We start from the raw sequence: 21,023 nt of genomic DNA, 5'->3' as shown, positions 1-21,023 counted from the left end.
CGTAATAGAGCGGTTATCATAAGGCGCTACCATTGTTATGGTATATTTTCGATTTTAGTTACATTGTGGGAATGTTAAATGTAAATAGCCGCTATAATGTTCAATGCCAATACCAGCTATCGTCTTTGTTGGCCCCATGGTAACGGAATAGTATACGGATGGGATTATAAACTATAGACACAAGGGATAGAGGAGTAAATAATTCAGGAGCTGTCAAGAAGACCGCCTTACTTTTTTTCTGGTAATAATAGTAACTTGGTAATAGCAGTAACCTTGCAGTGCAGGCTACTACTAACAATCGTCACACGTGCAACTGACCTGTCTGTGTACCAGCAGTTGCGAAGGTTACGAATAGGTATGGGTGTTTCGTCGCTTGACATTTACGATAACTAAAGGCGATAAGATAACGCTGCTGTCAAACTAGAAACTGCTCTCACTCATTGATAGCTCGTTAACTGGAGTACTCCTTGTTCATGCTTTTCACATCCTCCACGTTGTGGCGCTATCACAAGATGAACTGTACACTGCTTCCAATTACTGACCAGACATAGTGTATTTTTGTATCTGAATACTATTAATTAAAAAATTAATTAAAAGTTTCTCTTTTATATAAGTGTTTCTATCAATTTTACGGGAATGGATAAATACAAATGTGGTGATGCGATGGGATGATATCAAACCACAAATAGTAACTCTTCTTGTACAGAAAGTAAGAATTCCTTGTAAATGTTTGTTTAACAACAAACCGCTACAATGATAAATTAACTAATGCGAAATGCATGCAAGTGTAAGTCGGGTTCGAACATTTGGTACTAATATTACATATAAAGGAAAGATTACGTGGAATGTAGAGCAATTATATCTCAATACAACACTCATTTGTGTTTAAAAGTTATGAAAGTAATGACATTCATGCTAGCTTTATCGCAATTCTCGAATATTCCAACCATAAATGACTCCTGACAACTTACAAGTATTAATGAATTTGAAAAAAAAAGAGAATATAATTACACTATGCAGTGTAATTCGTAAACTAGGTTTAGAAACGAAATCAAGCAATTGCAGGTCGTAACTGAGTCCGTATCCGAATGGATTCAACTTCGTCACATTGGCCGCGGAAATGAATTGCAAACATGAAAAGTGAGTTAGGATCGTAAACTGGCATATCGCAGATTTTCGTTCCACAAACAAAATTTCCATAACGCTTTAAAAGCTCCTGTGGGCTTATGGAATCTCGTAATGGAAAAATATTCGCGCCTAGATGCTGAAATATGTGGGTTTGTTGTCGTTAGGGTTCATTGATTAAACTGTGCTACGTTTAAAAGTTTTCACAATTTTTTTACCTAATAGTTGGTTAGAAAATAATAGAAACGCGAATTAAAGTAAGTAGGTACATAAATAAGGTGGTTTCTAAGGTATGGGCTGCAGTTAAAAATTGATATTCGTACATTCTTCTTGTGCAATACCTATATTCAGGAAGATTTAATAATGAATAATATTGAAAATTCCTGAATGGTTAAATAATAGAGAACAAAGGTTATAAACAATGTTTTGTTTTGAATACGACGCTTTGCTCATTTACACATTTTCTAGTAAATTAAATTGATAACTGATACTCTCCTGATTCGGGTCTAAAGGCCGTCGTCGGTTGGAGATGCTTCCTAACGTAGTGATCTTCTTCAGAGTTTCATTCATCTCTGATGATGGGTACGGATAACATCAGTTCTACCAAATTTTTCAATCGATAACATTTATTATTTCAATGTATTATTTTTATGTCCTTGTTTATTTTATATGGTTGTTATTAGTACTTTAATACAAACAACAAAAATATATTGTATTCAATTTTTATTCTGTTAATTACAAAGACTTTACTTTCGAGACTTTACAATAAACCACATTCATTATATTCGATATAACATAATGGTGTTATGCAATTTTCTTCATTGCTACTTCACGAAATCATCCTATGATGGATTTTCGGAATTTACCTGAAATCCTTAGGTCAAACCTTGGCGTTCTACACCATGATAATTCATTTAAGTTCCTTATTGTGGAAATGGATAAAAGCGAGTATCAGACTGACTACTTCTTTCCTTGTTTAGCTTTCTCCTTCTTCTTTTTCTCCTGTTCTCTTATTTTTTCAGCCTCCTTATTGAATATGATCCTTATCTTACCAATAAGTGTTTTGTTAAATACTTTTTGGAACTTTTTCCATTCTTTGTCGTTTACTGGTTCGGGGGCTATTGACCATAATGACTCCAGTAACTCAATTTGCTCCAAAGGCTTATAACTAAGTTGAACAATTCTGGCGGGTACTAACGTCTTTTCAACAGCTTCCTTTATTTCCGGATAAGGATAATATAGTGATGATAATGTTAAGCAGGATAAATCGATATTACGGTCGACTCCATGGTAAGGCATCAGAAAACTTCTCCAGTACATAAAGACGTTGTTGTAATCAGTTCGTGGAATAAAAATGAATTTTTCATAGGTTTTCTTTATCTTGGGCGCTCCTCCGGCCCATGGTTGATTAGTAATACCAAGTACTAAAACTCTATCTTGTGGCGTAATAGCTTTAACTATTTGTTTTGTTAAAATTTTTCCTAATTTCTTAGGCTCAAATTCTCTCTCTGGCTTAGGTACCTTTTTATAGAATGGCTTCTCCCCACCATCAATGAAAAGGATGCTAGGTGAGACTGCACGTGCAACGGCTAGAAGAGTTTGAGGAAATTTCTTCTTGAAATCTTTACCTTCGTATTTGCCTGCTAATATAGGAGCGGAAAGGTCAAAAAGAACACACTGTGTATGATTAAAGATGGCGTTTGCTAGCAGATGTTTTCCACACTTCCTAGGACCAATTATTAGAACAGACTTTGGTCGAATCATTTCATCATTTTCCAGTGGCCTCTCAAAATATTCAAGACCAAGAGGAAGGATACAGTGTAAAGCAATAAGGTGTCTTACTTCGGCCATACAAGGAGGTGGATCGTAATCCATCTGTCGCAGATCCCAATTTTTGTAACTAAAGTCCCCTTTGAAATCTTCTAAACTTTGTTGGGGATACAAACGGATGATTCCATTGTCCCAAAGTTCTTGAAACATATCTTCAATTGTTCGAGCGCCTTTCTTCCCTTTCTTTCCTTTCTTCCCTTTTCCTTTTTTGTTTTTAGGTGCTTTATACTTTTTCTTTTTATCTTTACACCAAGCCTGTTTTAGTAGTTCTAATTCTAACCTCATCATTTCATCCACGTTTTGGCGAACTTCCAATTGCACTTCATAACATTTCTCGTCTGTGATTATATCCATGTAGTGAATCTGCTCTGGATTTTCTTCGAACGGTCGTGGATCCCATAACTCTTTCCATTCCCCGATGCTATCCTTAAAACGTTGTTCCACCCCCATCTTTTCAAACTTAAATTTGAAATCCATAGGTCTCATTTGCGCTCGACGCCTTGCTTCGGCCTTTTGCTTCTTTTTCTTTTTCTCTTGTTCCTTTTTCTTCTTCTCTTCTGCTTTCCGTTTGAGTTTCTCCTGTTTCTCCTTTGCCTTTAGTTTCGCTTTATCGCCCGCTTTGGTCTTTTCCCTCCTTTTTTTTTCGACGTCGTCTAAGAACTCCTTTGGTGTCATGGTTTCACCTTTTACAATAACAATCGACCCTCCTACCTTTTCAGGAGGGTATTTGTCGAACATTTTGATTTCATCATACCAGAAATGAAACCACGCTCGTATTTCATCGCCTATGTCCTCAAATAGACCTGGAGCAACCACTCTAAGTATCCTGTCTCTCTCATCAACAATCGCTTGGATATAATTTTTATAATGCTCCACACGAACAGCTCTTCTGTCTGCTCTCGTTTTTTCTAATTTAATCTTGTATTCTTTAGATCTCCACGATGGTTCAGTCATTCCTATGAGTAGTTGCCTCTCCTCTTCTCTCCTTTTAAGTACTTTTCTTACTTTATGCGATCTCCATACTTTTTGAATGGTTGTCGCGGCTGCGTCTAGAAATTCTGGATCTGGTTCAGCTTCCTTTTTCTTTTCTTTTTGTGCCTCTCTTAATCGTTTTAGCATATCTAATTCGTTTACATACAGACGCGTCTGACGACCTCTTTCAGCAGTCTGAAGTATTTGGACAGCTTCCGTTACCATTTTTGCTCTTGCTAAAGCTGCCTTCTCTTCTTCCGTTAACACTGGTTCCGGTGGAACGAAAGGTTTTGGTTTCTCTTTCTTCTGCCTTCTTTTCTTTTTGCCTTCCTCTCCTTCTTCTGGTTGCTTTACTTCAGCCTGTTCTGATTGCTCTGGTTGCTTCACTTCTTCAGCTTGAGCTTCCGGCGGAGGAAGTTCTGTTCCTTCAATTACGGCTTCATCTGTCTGAGTGCCAGTTTCAGCGTCCGCGGGTGGTGGAGGCGGAGGCGGTTCATAGATTCTTTCACCGTCTTGTAGTTTTTTAAACAAGGCTTCCATGTTAGGATCGTGTGGAAAACACATGTATGGATGCAAGATTTCAATTTCAGATGGCACTAATTTCATTTCGATTAACGTGTCGTCGAAATAGTGATATTCCGAAATATCAATGTCTACGAGTAAATCCTTTAACTCTTTTAGTCTCATAATTGCTGCATCCAACATCTTACGAATGGTGAACATCTGCTGTGGTTGAAGCAACTGATCAGCACACGCGTCTATTTCTTGGACTAGAAGGCAGTATTTTATGTAAACACCACCAACCAGTTTATTGGCGAGGTTTCTTTTCTTTATATCTTTTGCTGATTTTGTTATGACATTATCCTGCTCAATTAAGTTATTATACCTTTTCTTTGTATCTATCCACCATTTTATGTACGATTCGTTAGACATTGTGAAGTGTTTATTGGTTCACTTGTGCTTTTGATTTTAATAATTTTCACCGTTTATGGGTTTGATTTTTGTTACTCAAACTACTAAGAATTTTGACAAGAAATTATGACATGCAAAAATTATAAAAGCTTCAATGGCTGTCTCAAAATGTTTGTATGCTTATTTAATAAAGAATAATAATGATTTTCCCGATACACAGCTTAATATAGGTACATCTAATAATAAAATAGATTTTTCGCAAGGAATAAGTTACAGATTTCATTATTAAACTGAAATATCAAATGTCAACGCCTGTTTGGCTCAGGTTCATGAATTTTTTATGAGCTGCTGTGTGTATATGCGCGTATGTATTTGTGTATCGGAAGATAGGTTGCGGCGAAAGAGGTTATTGTGCGAATTTGGTTATTTATTACAACATAAAGGTATCAGTGTATATCTGCCGCAGAACTTATGAAGATGAATGACCGAAGGGGTGCGGATAGCGTCCAGAATGGAAAATATTATCGAAATATTGCCGATGGTTTGAGGAACAAAGCAAGCATTCGAAATCAAACGGCCTCGCCGGACAAACAAAATTTAAAAAGGATTCAAGAAAATACCTCTGCACGTATAAATATAAATAGATGTAACACTTCACATCTATAATTCACACATCTTCATCATCGCATAAAGTCGTCAGTTCGAAAATTGGTTGGATAGGATGCATATCCACTCTTTCGGGTCCTAAGCCAATTTTTGCGCAGAGAAATCTAATTTAGGTTTTACTCTGCCCATCTTTATTCCTGATTTTGTTTCTAATATGTCTTTAAGTAATCCTTCATAACGTCCTTTGTTGTAGCCCAAACGTACATCCTTAACAATCTTTTTAGAATTTCTAAATTAAATATTTGCGAGCATAGTAATGATTTCCTTTCGTTAAAAGCGATTCTACTCTGCCCTATCTTGTTTTTTGCAAACCAGAATTTTTGTTTTATTTTTATATATTTTCATACAATACTGTTTTGTCAGTACCGCATTCATTTTATTTAAAGCTATGTCTAACTCCTCCTTGCTAGATGCGAATACCGCTATATCATCTGCAAATCTAAGCATACTAATCTTTTGCCCCTGTAAATCTATCCCTACAGTTGTATTGTCTTTAAGGATGTATAGATTAAAAAGTAGCGGTGATAGTATGTATCCCTGTCTGACTCCTTTCCTAATAGTTACTTCTCTATGTTGCAGCCCCAGCTCTATAACTGTCTGTAGCTCTTTATAAAAACTAAGTATCACTCGTCTATCTTTGTAACTCATCTCTACCTTCTTAAGAATATTTTAATAAATAGTATATCATGAAATATTTCCATTCATAGTGAAAATGGTAGATAGTGAACGACGATGTAGTGGACTTCTTTCAGTACAAGTCAGAAATGGCGTTATCACCATGTTGCCCATGTAGACTCCCTGATTACGTGTTCTTATCGAAATCTTGTCATATCACCCATACATCACATCACTTACCATACTTTAAATGCACGACGGGAGTTACTTTCGTTATCTTTAGTGACCATTTCGTGGAACAAAAATAATTACTGAAGAAGCTCAATTTACAGAAAAACTGAAACAGTATTGGCGATCATCATGTCAAAAAATGTAGGATGAAACACGTTTATAGTAGACAAAATGGTATCAAATCGTGTAGACATACAATTTCATTTCTGACTATTTCTCCAAAGTATTTTTTGAAATTCCTTAAGATGCGAGAGGTAGAATTAATATTGACTCATTTCTGAATTAACATTAGATAATTAGGTATAATACATAAGGTGGTAGATAGTTCCATCATTTTTACACTCGTTTTAACGATGTTAATTAAGTATCGCTGCTCCGAAAATAGAAATTTGATTGTTACGACGGTCATGAAGCGCAATCTGAAGTGGTAATAATAAGAAGGAGGAAACAGAAGTCAAACGAAGTCCATTTATAATAACACCTTTTCTGAATTTGATAAACTTCAACGTCTCGTGAAACGTAGGTACATGGAAGATGGCTACCATTAATCCCAGAAGTAATAAACTCCGGTATATATCTGGAGTATCACGGACGATTTCTCTTGCAATTTTCCGTCTCTGTCTGGAGCGCCACTTAAAAGTCTTTTGTTGTTCGAGTTCATTTCTTAGAAAGGGCCGGAAAATAATTTAAAATGTTCCCTGCAGAACTCACTTTATTACGTGTAATTTGGCTTCATTGTTTCCTTTCGAATTTATCCGCCGGACTAAGAGCAATGAACATTAAGCGCAGCCATTCTAACCCGAATTACTGATAATACGGAACGTTTTATGTTTAACGCACGTCTTTATGATTCGATATTTCTTAGCTCGTTCATTAGGACAAACAGCCGGCAAACGGTGCTACTTATAACGTTCACTGGGTGCGCTGTACGATTACAGTTTGATTCAATGACGACATACATAATCACCGCGAACGATTGGACATAAATAGAAAAGCTGGTTATAATGACCGCAAAGGACAAGCACAATCAAATCAATAATTGATTGATAATTAGAAATGGCGTTCACTACGCCAAATTTGTTATTAATTGTGGAATTCAGTACTCTTTGTTAAGGTCCTTTCTGATCAAGGATATTGAGTTATTAAACTGAATTAACGTCGCTAGTAGAGGAGCTATCTGCATAGTCGGTAATTACTTGCAATTATTAAGTTTTTGGCATAAGGGGATTGTGATTTTGAGCTCATTGATTCCCATCAGCACGCTGCCGTCATACAGTGTTCCGACAGATAACCGACAAACCCACTTGCTGTTATTAAACCGCGTTTATGTAAAGAAAATTTACCACAAATTGTAGGATCCAATAGTGTTTTAAATTAATTGACACGTCGATATCCTGAATTGAAAAAGTCCTTGTCAAACATTGTTGATTTAGGTTTTGATGGGAATTCTCCCTTAAAATCGTCCCTGGTTTGTCGTACAATAACTCGAATACTCAAACTGGCGTTGTTTTCTGTTAATTGTAAAACGATTTGTGTCAGTACCGACTTGTCGTTTTTACTTGGCATTACCCCCTCAGTGGGGTATCACACATTCTGTATAATGCCGTTACTGAACTCGCATTGTACTGTCCATATATGGGTACCATTTCCGCATGTTCTACGAGCGAATACATTGCTTTTTGCTTGATATTGTCAAAATAAACTTATTCTTGTATTTTAAGACTATAGCAGTAACTTTGTTAAATGAACGATAACCATGGAGTGCAATTGACCTGTCTACGTACCAGCAGCTGCGAAGGTCACAGCAGCCAACCTGGCGAATATTCTCAATCACGAGATGCGCTGTATAGTGCCTCTATCAGATGTTAGGTGATCAAACATACTGTATATAAAAAATAACATGTAAAATTAAAAATACACTGAAACATCATAATTATCGCAAATTTCTGTATTAACAGTCGGATATATTGTAAATTAATGGATAAGGGATATGGAGGTCAATGTATTCTTGTAAGTGGTACAGCATTAAAATTATGTATAGGTATAGGTAAACCCACATACATCAACCGTGTTGTTAACGGAAGGATTCCTTTGACATTTAATAGTGGTTAATATCAAATATTAATGTGAAAATTCATTTTGAATTCTTTGACCACTTGACCACCATCACTATAAACTACTTCAGGTTAATGAGGGAAACTTTGTTGCTCTTGTCACATCCTTGCCGGGAATCGAACTCCACTGCTTTGGGTTTACCCACCAATGCTTTAACGACTAAGTTACGAGATTTTCCCTCATTAACCTGAGGTAGTTCATAGTAGTTAAATAATTAAAAATTAATTTTCACATTAATATTTGATATTAATCACTATTAAATGTCAAAACCTTTCATAGTTTCAATATCACGTTGGTTCGACAGATCTGTGACCTAATAAGTACGGTTTGTCGATGTTGCTGATATCATCTCTCGTAGCTTAGTGGTCAGAGCATTAGTGCGTAAAGCCAAAGGCCCCGGGTTCGATTCCCGGCGAGGGTGTGACAACGGCAATAAATTATCCCTCATTAACCTGAAGTAGTTTATAGCGGTCAAAAAATTTAAAATGAATACTCAAATTAATACTGGAAATAATCTTTACAGAAAATACTACAATGGCGCAGTAAAAACTAAATGCTACATTTTAGGATTACGTATGCTCCAACAAGGTCCACTTGTGTGGATATCTACTTGCTGAAAACGAATCCCGGCGTAGCCAACCACAAACCACTTCGAATTATTTTATTCGATTAAGCTAACGTTGAGGTTGGCTACGCTGGGATTCGTTTTCAGCAAGTAGATATCCACACAAGTGAACCTTGTTGGAGCATACGTAATCCTAAAATGTAGCATTGTGCTACAGATGGCGTTTACTGCGCCATTGTAGTATTTTATAAAACGCACTGTTAAGACAGCAGGTAAAAGTTGGTCTGTGTTCTGTCGGAGCTGCTTGCGACGCGCTGATGAGATCCAAAAAGATCGAAATCGCGATCCGAGTCTGGCAGTTTCGACAGAATACAGACCACTTCGAATTATTTTAATCTTTACAGATTTTATTAACTCTTCTCCTACCATAGTTCACTCTCAATCTCGATATTTGCTGTAATGCTACACCTCGCTGTGTTGCATAAAGTTCTGTTTTAAAAAAAAAGTTAATTCTCGCTTCTTAGCACAAAATGGAAACCGACTTTAGTTAGGTATCCTTGCTTACCCCATTAACTATTGTTTTTACCCTAATATCACAGTTTCTAATTTATATAATTCCATCGACGAGCAGTGCCTTTTATGCCATATAAATGACCGTATTTGTACCCATGTGTTTGTGACTAAATGAAACTATTTTCAATTAACGCCGCTTTTATAATAAAATAACATGTCATAGTGCTCACATGGTTGGAATTATGCTGTCAACATTAAATAAGCGCACCTGTCTGTCAAATTTTCATGGTTTTGGCCGTTCGATGGCCGTAATCAACCTAATTTTATCGTGCCTTTATATGAGCACATGTTCTCCTTTTATGCAAATATTTGAATATATTGAAGTGTGAGTGACTACAAAGCAAAAACAATTTCAAAAATAGACTACAATCAATAAAAAAATTTGCATTTACTAGAACATTTTTATTTCTTTGAAAGGTCATAAAAAAACATAATTTCTACAACACTGTCCTCCCTACCCTTCGGTTAACTTATGGGAAGTGTTGATGCTGTTAGATTGGGTTTTGGTATGAGGTATCGCCATGATTATAATACGAATGCTCTATCCAAATTTAGGCGGGTTCAACTGGTCTTAATAAATAGGTTGTACAACCAGTTTTTTCTACTAAAGCATGATCCTTACGATCATCTAGGCGACTTGCAACGACAGGCAGCGTCCGTTAGATGTCCGATAAAACGTTATTTAACCTAACAAGCATTGTGTATTCTCACTATCCATGTGTGTCGTGACTACCGATGGACGATATTGCAGGAGAAAATAGTAGACGGTGCCTACCGTTCTTGTTGCTGACGGTCATTTGTCCTAATGAAAATACATTCTGTTACTTGTTAACCAACAGAGTTAAGTTATTATTAAGTCATTAAATTGATATTTAATAATTCGGAAGTACTCATGAAATTTTACTTCTAACAATTCCTCATACAAAGTGAAAAAATTCCCTTTACTTCCTCTGTGCAATACCATATACTGTACCTATTTTTGTAATATGGCGACCCGCCAATTCGCGCCAGACACCCCACAGGTCCCCAGATGTCTAAGGCAGAGAGCACCTCGTCAGCGTTACTAATGAGTCCAGGCGTACACTGGGGACGAAACATCTTTTATCTCTTTTCTGTAGACACTGTAGACAACGAGATATCTACATTAGTAACCCTGACAACGAACAAAAAGCGCAGCCTCTCTACTATCTCCGCATCCTTCACGTTGGGTACACGCAAACGTTACTAATCCCACAAACGCAACTTGCTCAAATTTCACGATCATCGCCCTCGCATCTGGCATCGCATCAATGTATCGACGACCATCATACAAATGCACGGCAACGCGCCGTGCGTCTATTCAAAAAAGAGTGTGGAGAATTTGGAGATCCATGACACTTCTCAACTTTGCCCTTCTTGCCTTCCGACTCGACATCTTCGGTATAGGCTGTCCTCCTTCGCCCTCGTCGAAACTGGGCAGGGAATCCTGTGGCGACCCGTCTGTCTCGCGCCACATAGCCTACAGGTCTCCAGATGTCTAAGGCATAGAGCACGTCGTCAGCGTTACTGATGAGTCCAGGCATGTCCTGGGGACGAACCATCTTCTCTCTCTTTTCTGTAGACAACGAGATATCTACATTAGTAACCCTGACAACGAACAAAAAGCGCAGCCTCCCTACTATCTCCGCATCCTTCACGCTGGGTACACACAAACGTTGCTAATCCCACAAACGTAACTTGCTCAAACTTCTTGATCATTGCCCTTGCATCTGGCATCGCATCAATGTATCGACGACCATCGCACAAACGCACGGCAACACGCCACGCGTCTATCAAAAAACAGCGTGGAGAATTCGGAGATCCATGACGGCTTCTCAACTTTGCCCTTCTTGCCTTCCTACTCGACATCTTCGGTATCGTCTCTCCTCCTTCGCACTTGTCGAAACTGGGCAAGAAATCCTGTGGTGACACGTTTGTCACGTGCCAGTTCACGTCACACATCCTACAGGTCTTCAGATATCTAAGGGAGAGAGCATGTCGTGTTCTCGGGACGAAACATCTTTTCTCTCTTTTCTGTAGAGATAAAGGTGTAGATTAACCCCCACCCCTGATGACATTTGGAGGTATTACGTAAATATAAACTGTAACCTGACCTAACCACAGGTAAGGTAAACTAACCTAGTGACATTTTTTCCAACATATCAACGCGCCTCCGGCGGGCAGGGTCCATTAAAGATACTGAGTTTGTCATAAATCTACGTAACCAACCCTCCATATCATCCATCTCCTATCCGTGCAAGTGTGACACCTAAACAGAGCACTATTACACCATGAAGATGTCATTCCGCGCTCAGCATGCATACATGTTGTTCGTCAGTATAACATGCTCTACAACACACTACAAGCTCAAGGCCATCGAGTGTGGGGTCAATCAACACCCTTATCCTATTTTCCTTTTATTTTCCTACTTTTCTTATTTTTCTTTTCCATCTCCTCGTCTTCTTCTTTAATTAAAGCAGGAGTAACTGCTAAATCAGTAAGCGAATTATTTTTTATCTTTCGCGACGAAAATTTGCTAACCGTCCAAAATTTGCCGAAAGACTGATGTAGAACGTGAACATAAAATTGACGGAAATCCGACGAACGGTTGCTTGCCGCAGCGAATGGTGGGAACCAACTTTAACGCTCACTCACCATTGGCACGAGAACGCCAACTTACTACTTATAGTACAAATAGTTATTATTTATAGCCTAATACCGTGAATATTGAATTATAATTCACCACAAAACAAATCCACTATTAGGAAGACTTAATTACAACTATTATACGAGAATTATCGTAACCGTAAGTACTGTATATAATCGCTAACATGAAATGCATTTACCTTCTTGTAATCCAACTTTTTATCCCGCTGTTTACGACTTCTACCGTGGGTAATAAATACCACGTTCATTATGAATTCACAATGCACTTCTTGTTAAGCAAATTTAAACAATAGCCGCACGTTGTATTTAGTTCCATTATTCAGCAGATTGCAGCCAACAACAAAACGGCAATGCAGTTGTATTATTAATGAACGCGGAGTGGTAATCATATAATATTTAGTTTATATTTTGTTAAAATTCAAATTTTGGTAAATCAATCCGCGTATGTAAATTAAATTTAAAAAATAGGTATGTAACTAACAAACAAAAACTCCAACTTTAATTAATTCGTCCACGTCAGTTCAAAATAACAGCTATTCCTAGTTATTACTGAAAATTTCGCTAGGTAGTATATTTCGAAAAGAAAACATATTTAAAAAGCACTTGACTTAGCCATAGATTCATTCCATAAGAGGAAGATAGTATCACATGTATGTAGATAACCCAACATACATGGTGGCAAAGAAGACCAGGTTTCTGGAATGCATATACTTAAACATTCTAGAACACGGCCAACCTCTGTTAACTAGTTGTCGCTAGATGGAGTGGAATTAATACGAGAATGAATTCGAGGCGTTTCAATGCAAAGAAGTAGGAGCAAAGAATTGACAAATTGTTCATATAGCGGTGAATTGAATTAATACTAGAAGTGTTAATTAGATAGCAATTTTTTAAAATAAAAGTAGTAATAGTGCGAGAAGGTGTTTAAATAAGTTACACTAGGATACTCATTCTTTCGTTCTGGTTTTGCATGTTAATTCTTTTAAATTTATTTAAAACAAACCGCTCAGAAAAATTAGTTATCGTGTGGGAACGTTCTTCAACTTTCTAGAAAATTCTGAAAGATTTTCGAACCTTAAAGATGTAAGGCTTTCAATAGAAGTTTATGATACTTTATGACATTTTGACTAGACGTCGCAACTCAATTAAGAGCGATACTCTTTCGACCAGCATATATTTCAATACAACCTCTGCATCTGAAAACCAAAATTTTCTTCATGGGCTGACGATGGAAGCCTATCATACCATGTAACCCTCATGAAGTTGCGGAATTCGATTGCGGAGCTTTAGCGGCACGTATGTAAAATCAAACTACATTTACATAGATTATATGAATATATTGATTAACCTTTTTAAGAACAAAAGTTGTTGGTGGTGGCTAACATTCTGTGGAGTCTATCAGACGTGGATCTGTGATGTAGTTTTATCTCATCAGCACGTCATATACAGTATAGTATAGAGCATCCATTTAACAGATCCATTGACACTTGCTATAAACTATGTCGTAAAGCAAGTCGATCATGTTCCCTTGTTTTGCTGACGTTCAGCATTTACATTTAGTAGCTGGTGCTAAACTATGAATATTTTACGGTGACTTATGATCGTAGACGCGGCCTGTGCTGGTGTTAGTATATTAGTATATTTAGTATATTTAGTATATTTAGTATATTTAGTATATTTAGTAATATTGCGTACTGAAGAAGGATATTTTTCAGTTAAACTTGCAGAATAAATTTAAATTCCAATAGCAGTAAAACTGTTCATGTGTACCTCATTTTCCGACTCGGTTAGAACCATAAGTAACACTTTAAAATGAAAAAGTCATCTAATCGTAAGTGGAGACATTCAAGCCACTATGCAAGTGCTAAATTTTGTTTGGGAACGTGTTCACTGTGTTCTGCATACATCCGCATGAATTTGCATGAAAATTAGAATGTTTCGCAAGCCATTGTCTCGAAAAGTTTATGAACTGATGAGACGTTGTGACATTGTTACAACGGTCCGAAATATCTTATAAAGCTGCGAATTATTCTCGCGCAATTTATTTTATAGGGCGATAATTTTCAACAGTGCTAAGTATTTTGCGCTACTCGAGAGAACTGTTGACAGTTTAAGCAAATTACAAGTTTCGCATAGTTTTACGCTGTCGGAGACCTAAATGATAACAGAAACGTTTTCATGTACATTTAAATAGAACGCAGGGAAACGACTATGAAAACTAACCCTCGGCAGATATTGTTTAGGGCCTGCAAACAGAAACAAAATTTCATAAGGCCTTCTAAACTTTATGTGCATATATACAGATGGCATTAATTTGCAACTCAATGAAAATAAAGAGTAACAACAAGAAAAAACTGAAGGTATGTAATTGCGTGCATATTGTTTATGAATTTTGACAATAGAGGGTGCCTCCGCCTTATTACGAATTGAATTAATTTTATATTCAATTCAGAGTCAAACGTAAATATAAAACATTTGTGGATAACGGGTGCGACTTCCATTGAAATTATGTCTTTAAAAAAGACAGTACAATTAATTTAAGTATTAATTTGGCAACTGGCTCGACCAATTCGTACTATTTAATTGAAATAAGAAAGTGGAAGAGGAGAAATCTTCAAAAGACACACAGGCGTGTGTGTGTCAGATTCCCGAGGAAGATGCCGTCGGACCTACCGATTAAAACACCTCCACCTCAGGCTATTATAGGACCTATCGGTTCAGGTCCCCTTCAGCCGAAAATAAGGAGTCATTACATCAGCTTGAAACAGAACCCGATCTACTGGCGTGGCGTTACCGAATGGTCCTCACTTTATCGCTGGGGAGGGAGGCCAATACATATATGAAGCTATGCTGTAATAAAAGGAACCCGAACTACTGGAGGTAAAGTGCAGGTGCAGGTGGGAAATACCTAACGATCATAGACGAAGATGCGGAAGCCCTCGTCTGGTGTGCCTTCGGATGCCGCGTGAAACCCCGAAGGGATGTGGCCGACAATTGTCAGGTAAATGTGCTGTAAGCCCAGCACAGACGTTGGCTGACGTAGAGGAGAAGCTTGCCCCAACCGACATAGCCAATTCGTCAAACGGAAGGTAATCTCGCCGCTGACTCATCACACCTTCAGTGACATTCGCATGGGAACATCGACATGAACTAAAAGTCAGCGGCCCTCTGGGTGTGACGGCTTCCATTCAAGTCTAAGACGGAGTAAGTATCCTCGCACAATAGTGTGTATCCGTAGGGACCACACAATTGAAGATAATCTGTGGGACAGAGCAGTCAAACGTGGAACGGATGTGTTACCTGACCAATTATAGAAGCTGCATACTTTATGCGAAGGCAGAGTTGAGGCGAAATGTATATTTACTGGGTAAAGCTAGAAGTCTGAAGGATGCCCTGTAATAAAGTGATACAGCAAAACCGATATGGCCTTGCAAAGGTTAATCCGAAGTATTTGATGACCGATGGAATGCCTGTACCAGTTCTTCAGTGGCGTGGAATGGCCAGGAGTTTCCTTTGGTTCCTCAATTGGTGTCGATCTCAAGGGGGTGAAAGAGGTAAATTTTGAAGCTCCTCTAAATATTCTCACTACCCCTACATTCTACAGTGTGTATTCGACATGCTGAAGGATGCTCGCTTATAAACTGATACAGCAAAAAGGATATGATCTTGCAAAGGGTGCTCTGAAATGGTTGATGACCAATGGAATGCTAGTACCAGTATCCCAATGGCGTGGAAAGGCCAGAAATTTACCTTCGGTTCCTCAATTGGTGTGGATCTCAAGGGGGTGAAAAAGGTACATTTTGCAGTTTCTCTAAATATTTTCACTACCCCTACGTTCTACAGTGGGTATTCGACATGCTGAAGGATGCCCGCTTATAAACTGATACAGCAAAACGAATATGACCTAGCAACGGGTGCTGCGAAGTAATTAATGACCGATGGAATGCCTGTACCAGTACCTCAGTGACGTGGAATGGCGAGTAGTTTACTTTCGGTTCCTCAATTGGTGTCGATCTGAAGGGGGCGAAACAGGTAAGTTTTGAAGGTCCTCTAAATATTTTCATCCCTTAATTATACAGTGTATATTCGACGTGTACGTTTTTACTAAATAAAAAATGAGACATTCTTGATAACATTACCCGGATTGTATTAAAAATGCAAATTAAAATTTAAGGGTGTATGAATGATCAAGTGGTAGAAATAAAATTGAAATTCTACCCACAACCAATAGGTGTTTCAAAAGTTTAGTACCAAATCTACGGTTAATAAAAATTTATTTGTAAATTATAATTGTTGAGCTGAACCAGTCCAAAGTAAAAGGTTTAAGGATTTTAATCAATTACATACCTATAGTTTAAGCCGTCTAGCTTTAGTAGAGATTATTGAACACTTGATGGATAAATCTTTTACTAAATCTTCCTCCATTGTTTACACTCAAGATTAAGGAAATCCCACCGATGACGCAGTTAGAGGATTACACGCTGCGCATAAGATTACGCATTCGTACTAATGGCTGATAAAGTAGTTTAGTTTCTCTTCTTTAATAAATCACGACGAGAGCAGTGGGACTTAAAATTTGGCAAACTTTGGATGCCATACGGTTTCTGATAGACGCCTACAAACTTTTCAACTGGAGCGTTGAAAATTTCTGGAAGGGAAATGAGCGCGAAACCTCCTTTTGTATACTAATACTCTTATCGTGTGTCGTCAACAAAACAAAGTCCTCTATTCTTATTATTCTCCGAGCATTTTTTCTTTCGTATCGTCGTCGAAAGAGTGCAGAGCAATCATAAATCTTTTTGGCTTCCTGGTTTTTATCATTCATCGAGATGGTGGATTTTCTCGCATTATCTGTGACCTTAAATGAAGCCATTGTTCTTTGAGAAAGCGGCCGAAGCTCCACTGGAACCGTTTAACCGGAGATTCTGTTCGAGAAGATTTAAAAGCTGGACTAACGGAGCTTCATCCGAAAGATTTATGCGCCTTTTATCTTTTCTAGGATGTATGCATATTGTTCTCGTAAAAATAAACCAAACTTCAACGCGTTGTTTACCATGAAAAATCTGTTTTAATGTTTTATCGCTACAATGGTACGAGGCGTTAACGTCAAGTAATAATTATTAACGATATTCTCTTTGGTTTGTTTATAAAAGAAGAACGTTTACATAAACAATATTATAATACACAGGATGTAACAGAAATTAGTCTGGAGCTTTGAAGGATGTAAACTATATGCAATAAACAATCGCATGGTAAGTTCAGTAGCGTCGTTAAAGGTAATTAAAATTTATAAGGCAATAGCAATAATTTACTATCTTAAGCCGGTCATGTTCGTAAATTGGCAACGTATCTATCTCCGAATAGTGAACTTCAATAAAAACCCTGCAGCTACTCGACAGAAAATGTAAACAGTGCCGATTATCAAACATCTAAGATAAACATAAACAATTTAGTACCACAGATAATGTTTAGACTAAATAAATTAAATAAGTGCATTACAGGCATATGCAAATATATGAGCAAAAGAAAGAAAAAAGTTACTTGAAAGGGCTTTCCACGCTGCCAGTCAATTTTCAGTACACTAGCAATACCAGGTCTTGATTTTGGTCTTGCCTGTTAAGTTAAGTGTTGGTCTTGCTCATTTAATGATACATATGTTTAATAGTTCTTTTAAGCATAAATTTTTCTTTTTTTTATGAAAACTGGAAAACTTCAATGTATAAACTGACCCTTGCTCCAATGCATAAAAGAAAATTAGTACAAGGTACTTGATATTTTTTCCAAATAGTTTCTTTTTTTATATTTAGTGTTAAAACACACTAAAGCAGACATTTAAATACAAAAAATACTTTGTTCCAACAAAGGAATATTTTTTCGGATAGTCCTGCGTGTTTAGTCTTGGTCTCGCATATTCAGTCACGGTTTTAATCTTGGTCTTGTTCGTTGCGTATTGGTTTTGGTGCTGCTAGTGAATAAGCAGTCTTGGTTTCGCGAAAATGGAAGACCAAGACTACAAGACCCAAGACCAATTTTGCGCATCACTACACTACAGTATAGCTTACCAAGACACCCCTCCCATCCGTGTCAACCAGTGGGAATGAAATGTTTCCTTTTAGGCATTTTTTTTTTCCATCAAAAAATCAAAACCTGCCATTTTGCATTTGAAATTTTGTGAAAAGTAAAAGCTTGAACTAATTGTTTATTTGGTAAGGAACAATGTAAACTCTTGATTTGACACGTAATAGTTAAGTATCCATATATTATTCTAAAACCATCAGTTACTACTATTATATTCAAAGTGTGCCTGTTTTTCAGCATTATACAGTAGCTAAATGGTTTCTTTTGTTTCAGGCCCGTTTGTGGGTTTGGAGCTACTGCTGTTTACGGTAAGTTGGCTCTTTAGATTTTAATGCAAGAAAAGGAATGTTTTGATTTCTCAGACTAAACTATATCAATCCAATAACTTTCAATAATGGATGTAATATGAATTTCAATCCTTAGTATATTTCTTTAGTTATTATTTCTGCAGTTAACATTTAATGTTTGGTATTGGAAGTTCTCAGGCTAGACCAAGTTAAGAGAAGAAATTCTCCTTAACATATCTTTTCTTTATATGTACGAGGTGTCGCTAATTTTGTTTTTCTTTTCTAAAATTACTTATTAATTAATGAATATCGGTTTTGTCCCCGTCAATGTAATCCCCACCATATATTCTACATTTGATTGGCACCACGCCCCTGCAATCGAAGAAAACTGTAAGCAATACCATCACATTCAATCTAACTTGGCGCGCTTCCTTCGGTCTTGGCTCGTGCGGCAGCTTTCTTTGGAATCATTAAGCCTTGGTTTCCACGGTTTAACCATAAACCCATGATTTGTCACCAGGTATGACCCTCTGGAGCAAATTTGGGTCATCGCGAACAGTGTCTAACAACTCCTTATCAATGTTAATGCGATGCTGTTTTTAGTCGAAAAACATCATTGGTAAAAACTGAATGGCAGGAGCCAATCGATATGTTTAGGTCCTCAGAAACTTCTCTAACGGTGATTCGATGATTGACCAGTACTATTTTCCTTACTTCATCAATGTTTTCGTCTGTTGTTGATGTGCTCGGACGTCCGGCATTCATTCACATCTTCTCGGCCTTTTGAGAACATTTTGTACCACCGATAAACGTTGTTTCAGTCCAAAGTAGCTCCACCGGATACCACAGTCAACATTCGGAATGCGTCCGCGCACTTAATTTCTTTTCACATAAAATTTGATACAGATTCTTTGATCCATCTTTTGGAATAGGCAAAAATTGAAAACGAGTCAAAACAAGTGCAAGCAAAGCACTTGTCAAAAATTAACTGAACATTCAACATGGCCGAACTTGCCGGTATAAGTGAGAGACATGAATACCAACATAACGCCACAAAAAAATCGAAAATCGAATATACGTAACCAGCACAAATTCAAAATTCGCACATAACTAAGCGTATAAAAGAACTTAGGTAGTGACACAGTCAGTAAGGATTTCATCCTCCGTTATCTACTCCTACTCCGGAATTCGGAACGCTATACGAAGAACTGGGCATAACAGTGACGCTTCTGTCACTGTGATAAAATCACAGGTTGTAAAATAATAATCCATCTTTATCTCGCTCTGAATTAGTATTACCAAGTCCAAATCCCTGTTCACATTTCCTTTATTACTGAGAGATGCTAAATTGACAATGTTTGCATTTTGTGAATCGAAACGGTAGCTGTGGAGTGTTTAGTTACCGTTTAATTTGTACATAGCCAACATCGTGCATAAATTGGAATGGCAATGGTGAAAATTTATCTCTGTCATCGTCGCGACGCATCGCGTCGTTCGGTCGGTATGAAGTCGTCGAACGTCACCAGATACCTACGTTCAATTAATTATTCGCTTCATGTAGTCGAAGTGTTAGCTGGGGACCTTTGTTGTTTTACTAATAATTCAGCTCTTATTGTCTTGTCATTGTCAAATTCACCGCGCCATTGTTCGAAAATGTCCCCGGCTGCGGACAGTTAATTAACCAACAATGCACAACCGAAACCCGAATGCCATTTCGAAGGCGAAACTTTTGCATCTATTAAGTAAAATGCAAACAAATTCCGCTTTGTCCTCTAAGATGTCGTTTTGTTCCCTTGTTTCCTGGTTTATGTAATCATCTAGCAAATAAGTTGTTCCTTGAAGTGTTTCAACCACGGTCTCTGTGGCTAGCCTTTTTAACTTACAAATATAAATAGCACTAGAATGAATTCTCTGCTCCGAGGAAGTAATGTGAAAGAAAGGACCTTCCCTTGATGAAATTTTACTCTCACAGATTCCTTATGCTTGCTAATTAAGCAGAGCAATACTTTTTTTGGTACCGCAATTGCCTTTATGTTACTCTTGATAACGGACTTCCTTTCAGGGTTTTATAATAATTATATACTGGATTATTTAGATCTTCTAAGCATATTATTTATAAGGAAAGATTAGTATCTAAAGTGGAATTTTGAACTAGTAAAAATTGAATTCATTTGTTTTCCAAAATGTTTACAAAATAATGTACTATAAGCTATTCTGCCAGGAACGTTATTACCTTTTCTTTATCTTTGGTATTAAAAAAAATTATGGAACATAAGGAACATACCCTCCATGTCAGCAAACAAACTTTCTAATAATCCAGCGGTCTGTACAGCCAAGATCTCAAACCTGATGTTCCGAAGATTTTTGTA

The 21,023-nt window shown here is 37.3% G+C and overlaps 2 protein-coding genes across 4 annotated transcripts in view; one reads left to right on the top strand and one right to left on the bottom strand.

Moving 5' to 3' along the window:
• The window catches only part of LOC108742961, a 308,766-nt gene that overhangs the window by 126,063 nt on the left and 161,680 nt on the right, over positions 1-21,023 (top strand). For all 3 annotated transcript variants that reach the window (XM_025975270.1, XM_025975271.1, XM_025975269.1), the window contains one exon: positions 18,641-18,675. The gene's annotated coding sequence lies outside the window, so the exon portion shown is untranslated. The remainder of the gene's footprint in view (positions 1-18,640; positions 18,676-21,023) is intronic.
• On the bottom strand, positions 1,832-5,039 carry LOC108740945 (dynein regulatory complex protein 11-like). Its single transcript, XM_018475482.1, has one exon. It carries the CDS (start codon positions 4,858-4,860, stop codon positions 2,086-2,088), a length of 2,775 nt encoding a protein of 924 aa, XP_018330984.1. The 5' UTR covers positions 4,861-5,039; the 3' UTR covers positions 1,832-2,085.

This window comes from Agrilus planipennis, unplaced genomic scaffold (genome assembly GCF_000699045.2).
Source record: "Agrilus planipennis isolate EAB-ADULT unplaced genomic scaffold, Apla_2.0 scaffold182, whole genome shotgun sequence".
NCBI classification, from domain to species: domain Eukaryota; kingdom Metazoa; phylum Arthropoda; class Insecta; order Coleoptera; family Buprestidae; genus Agrilus; species Agrilus planipennis.
Note: the sequence above shows the minus strand (reverse complement) of the source record. Positions and strands in the feature narration are given on the sequence as shown.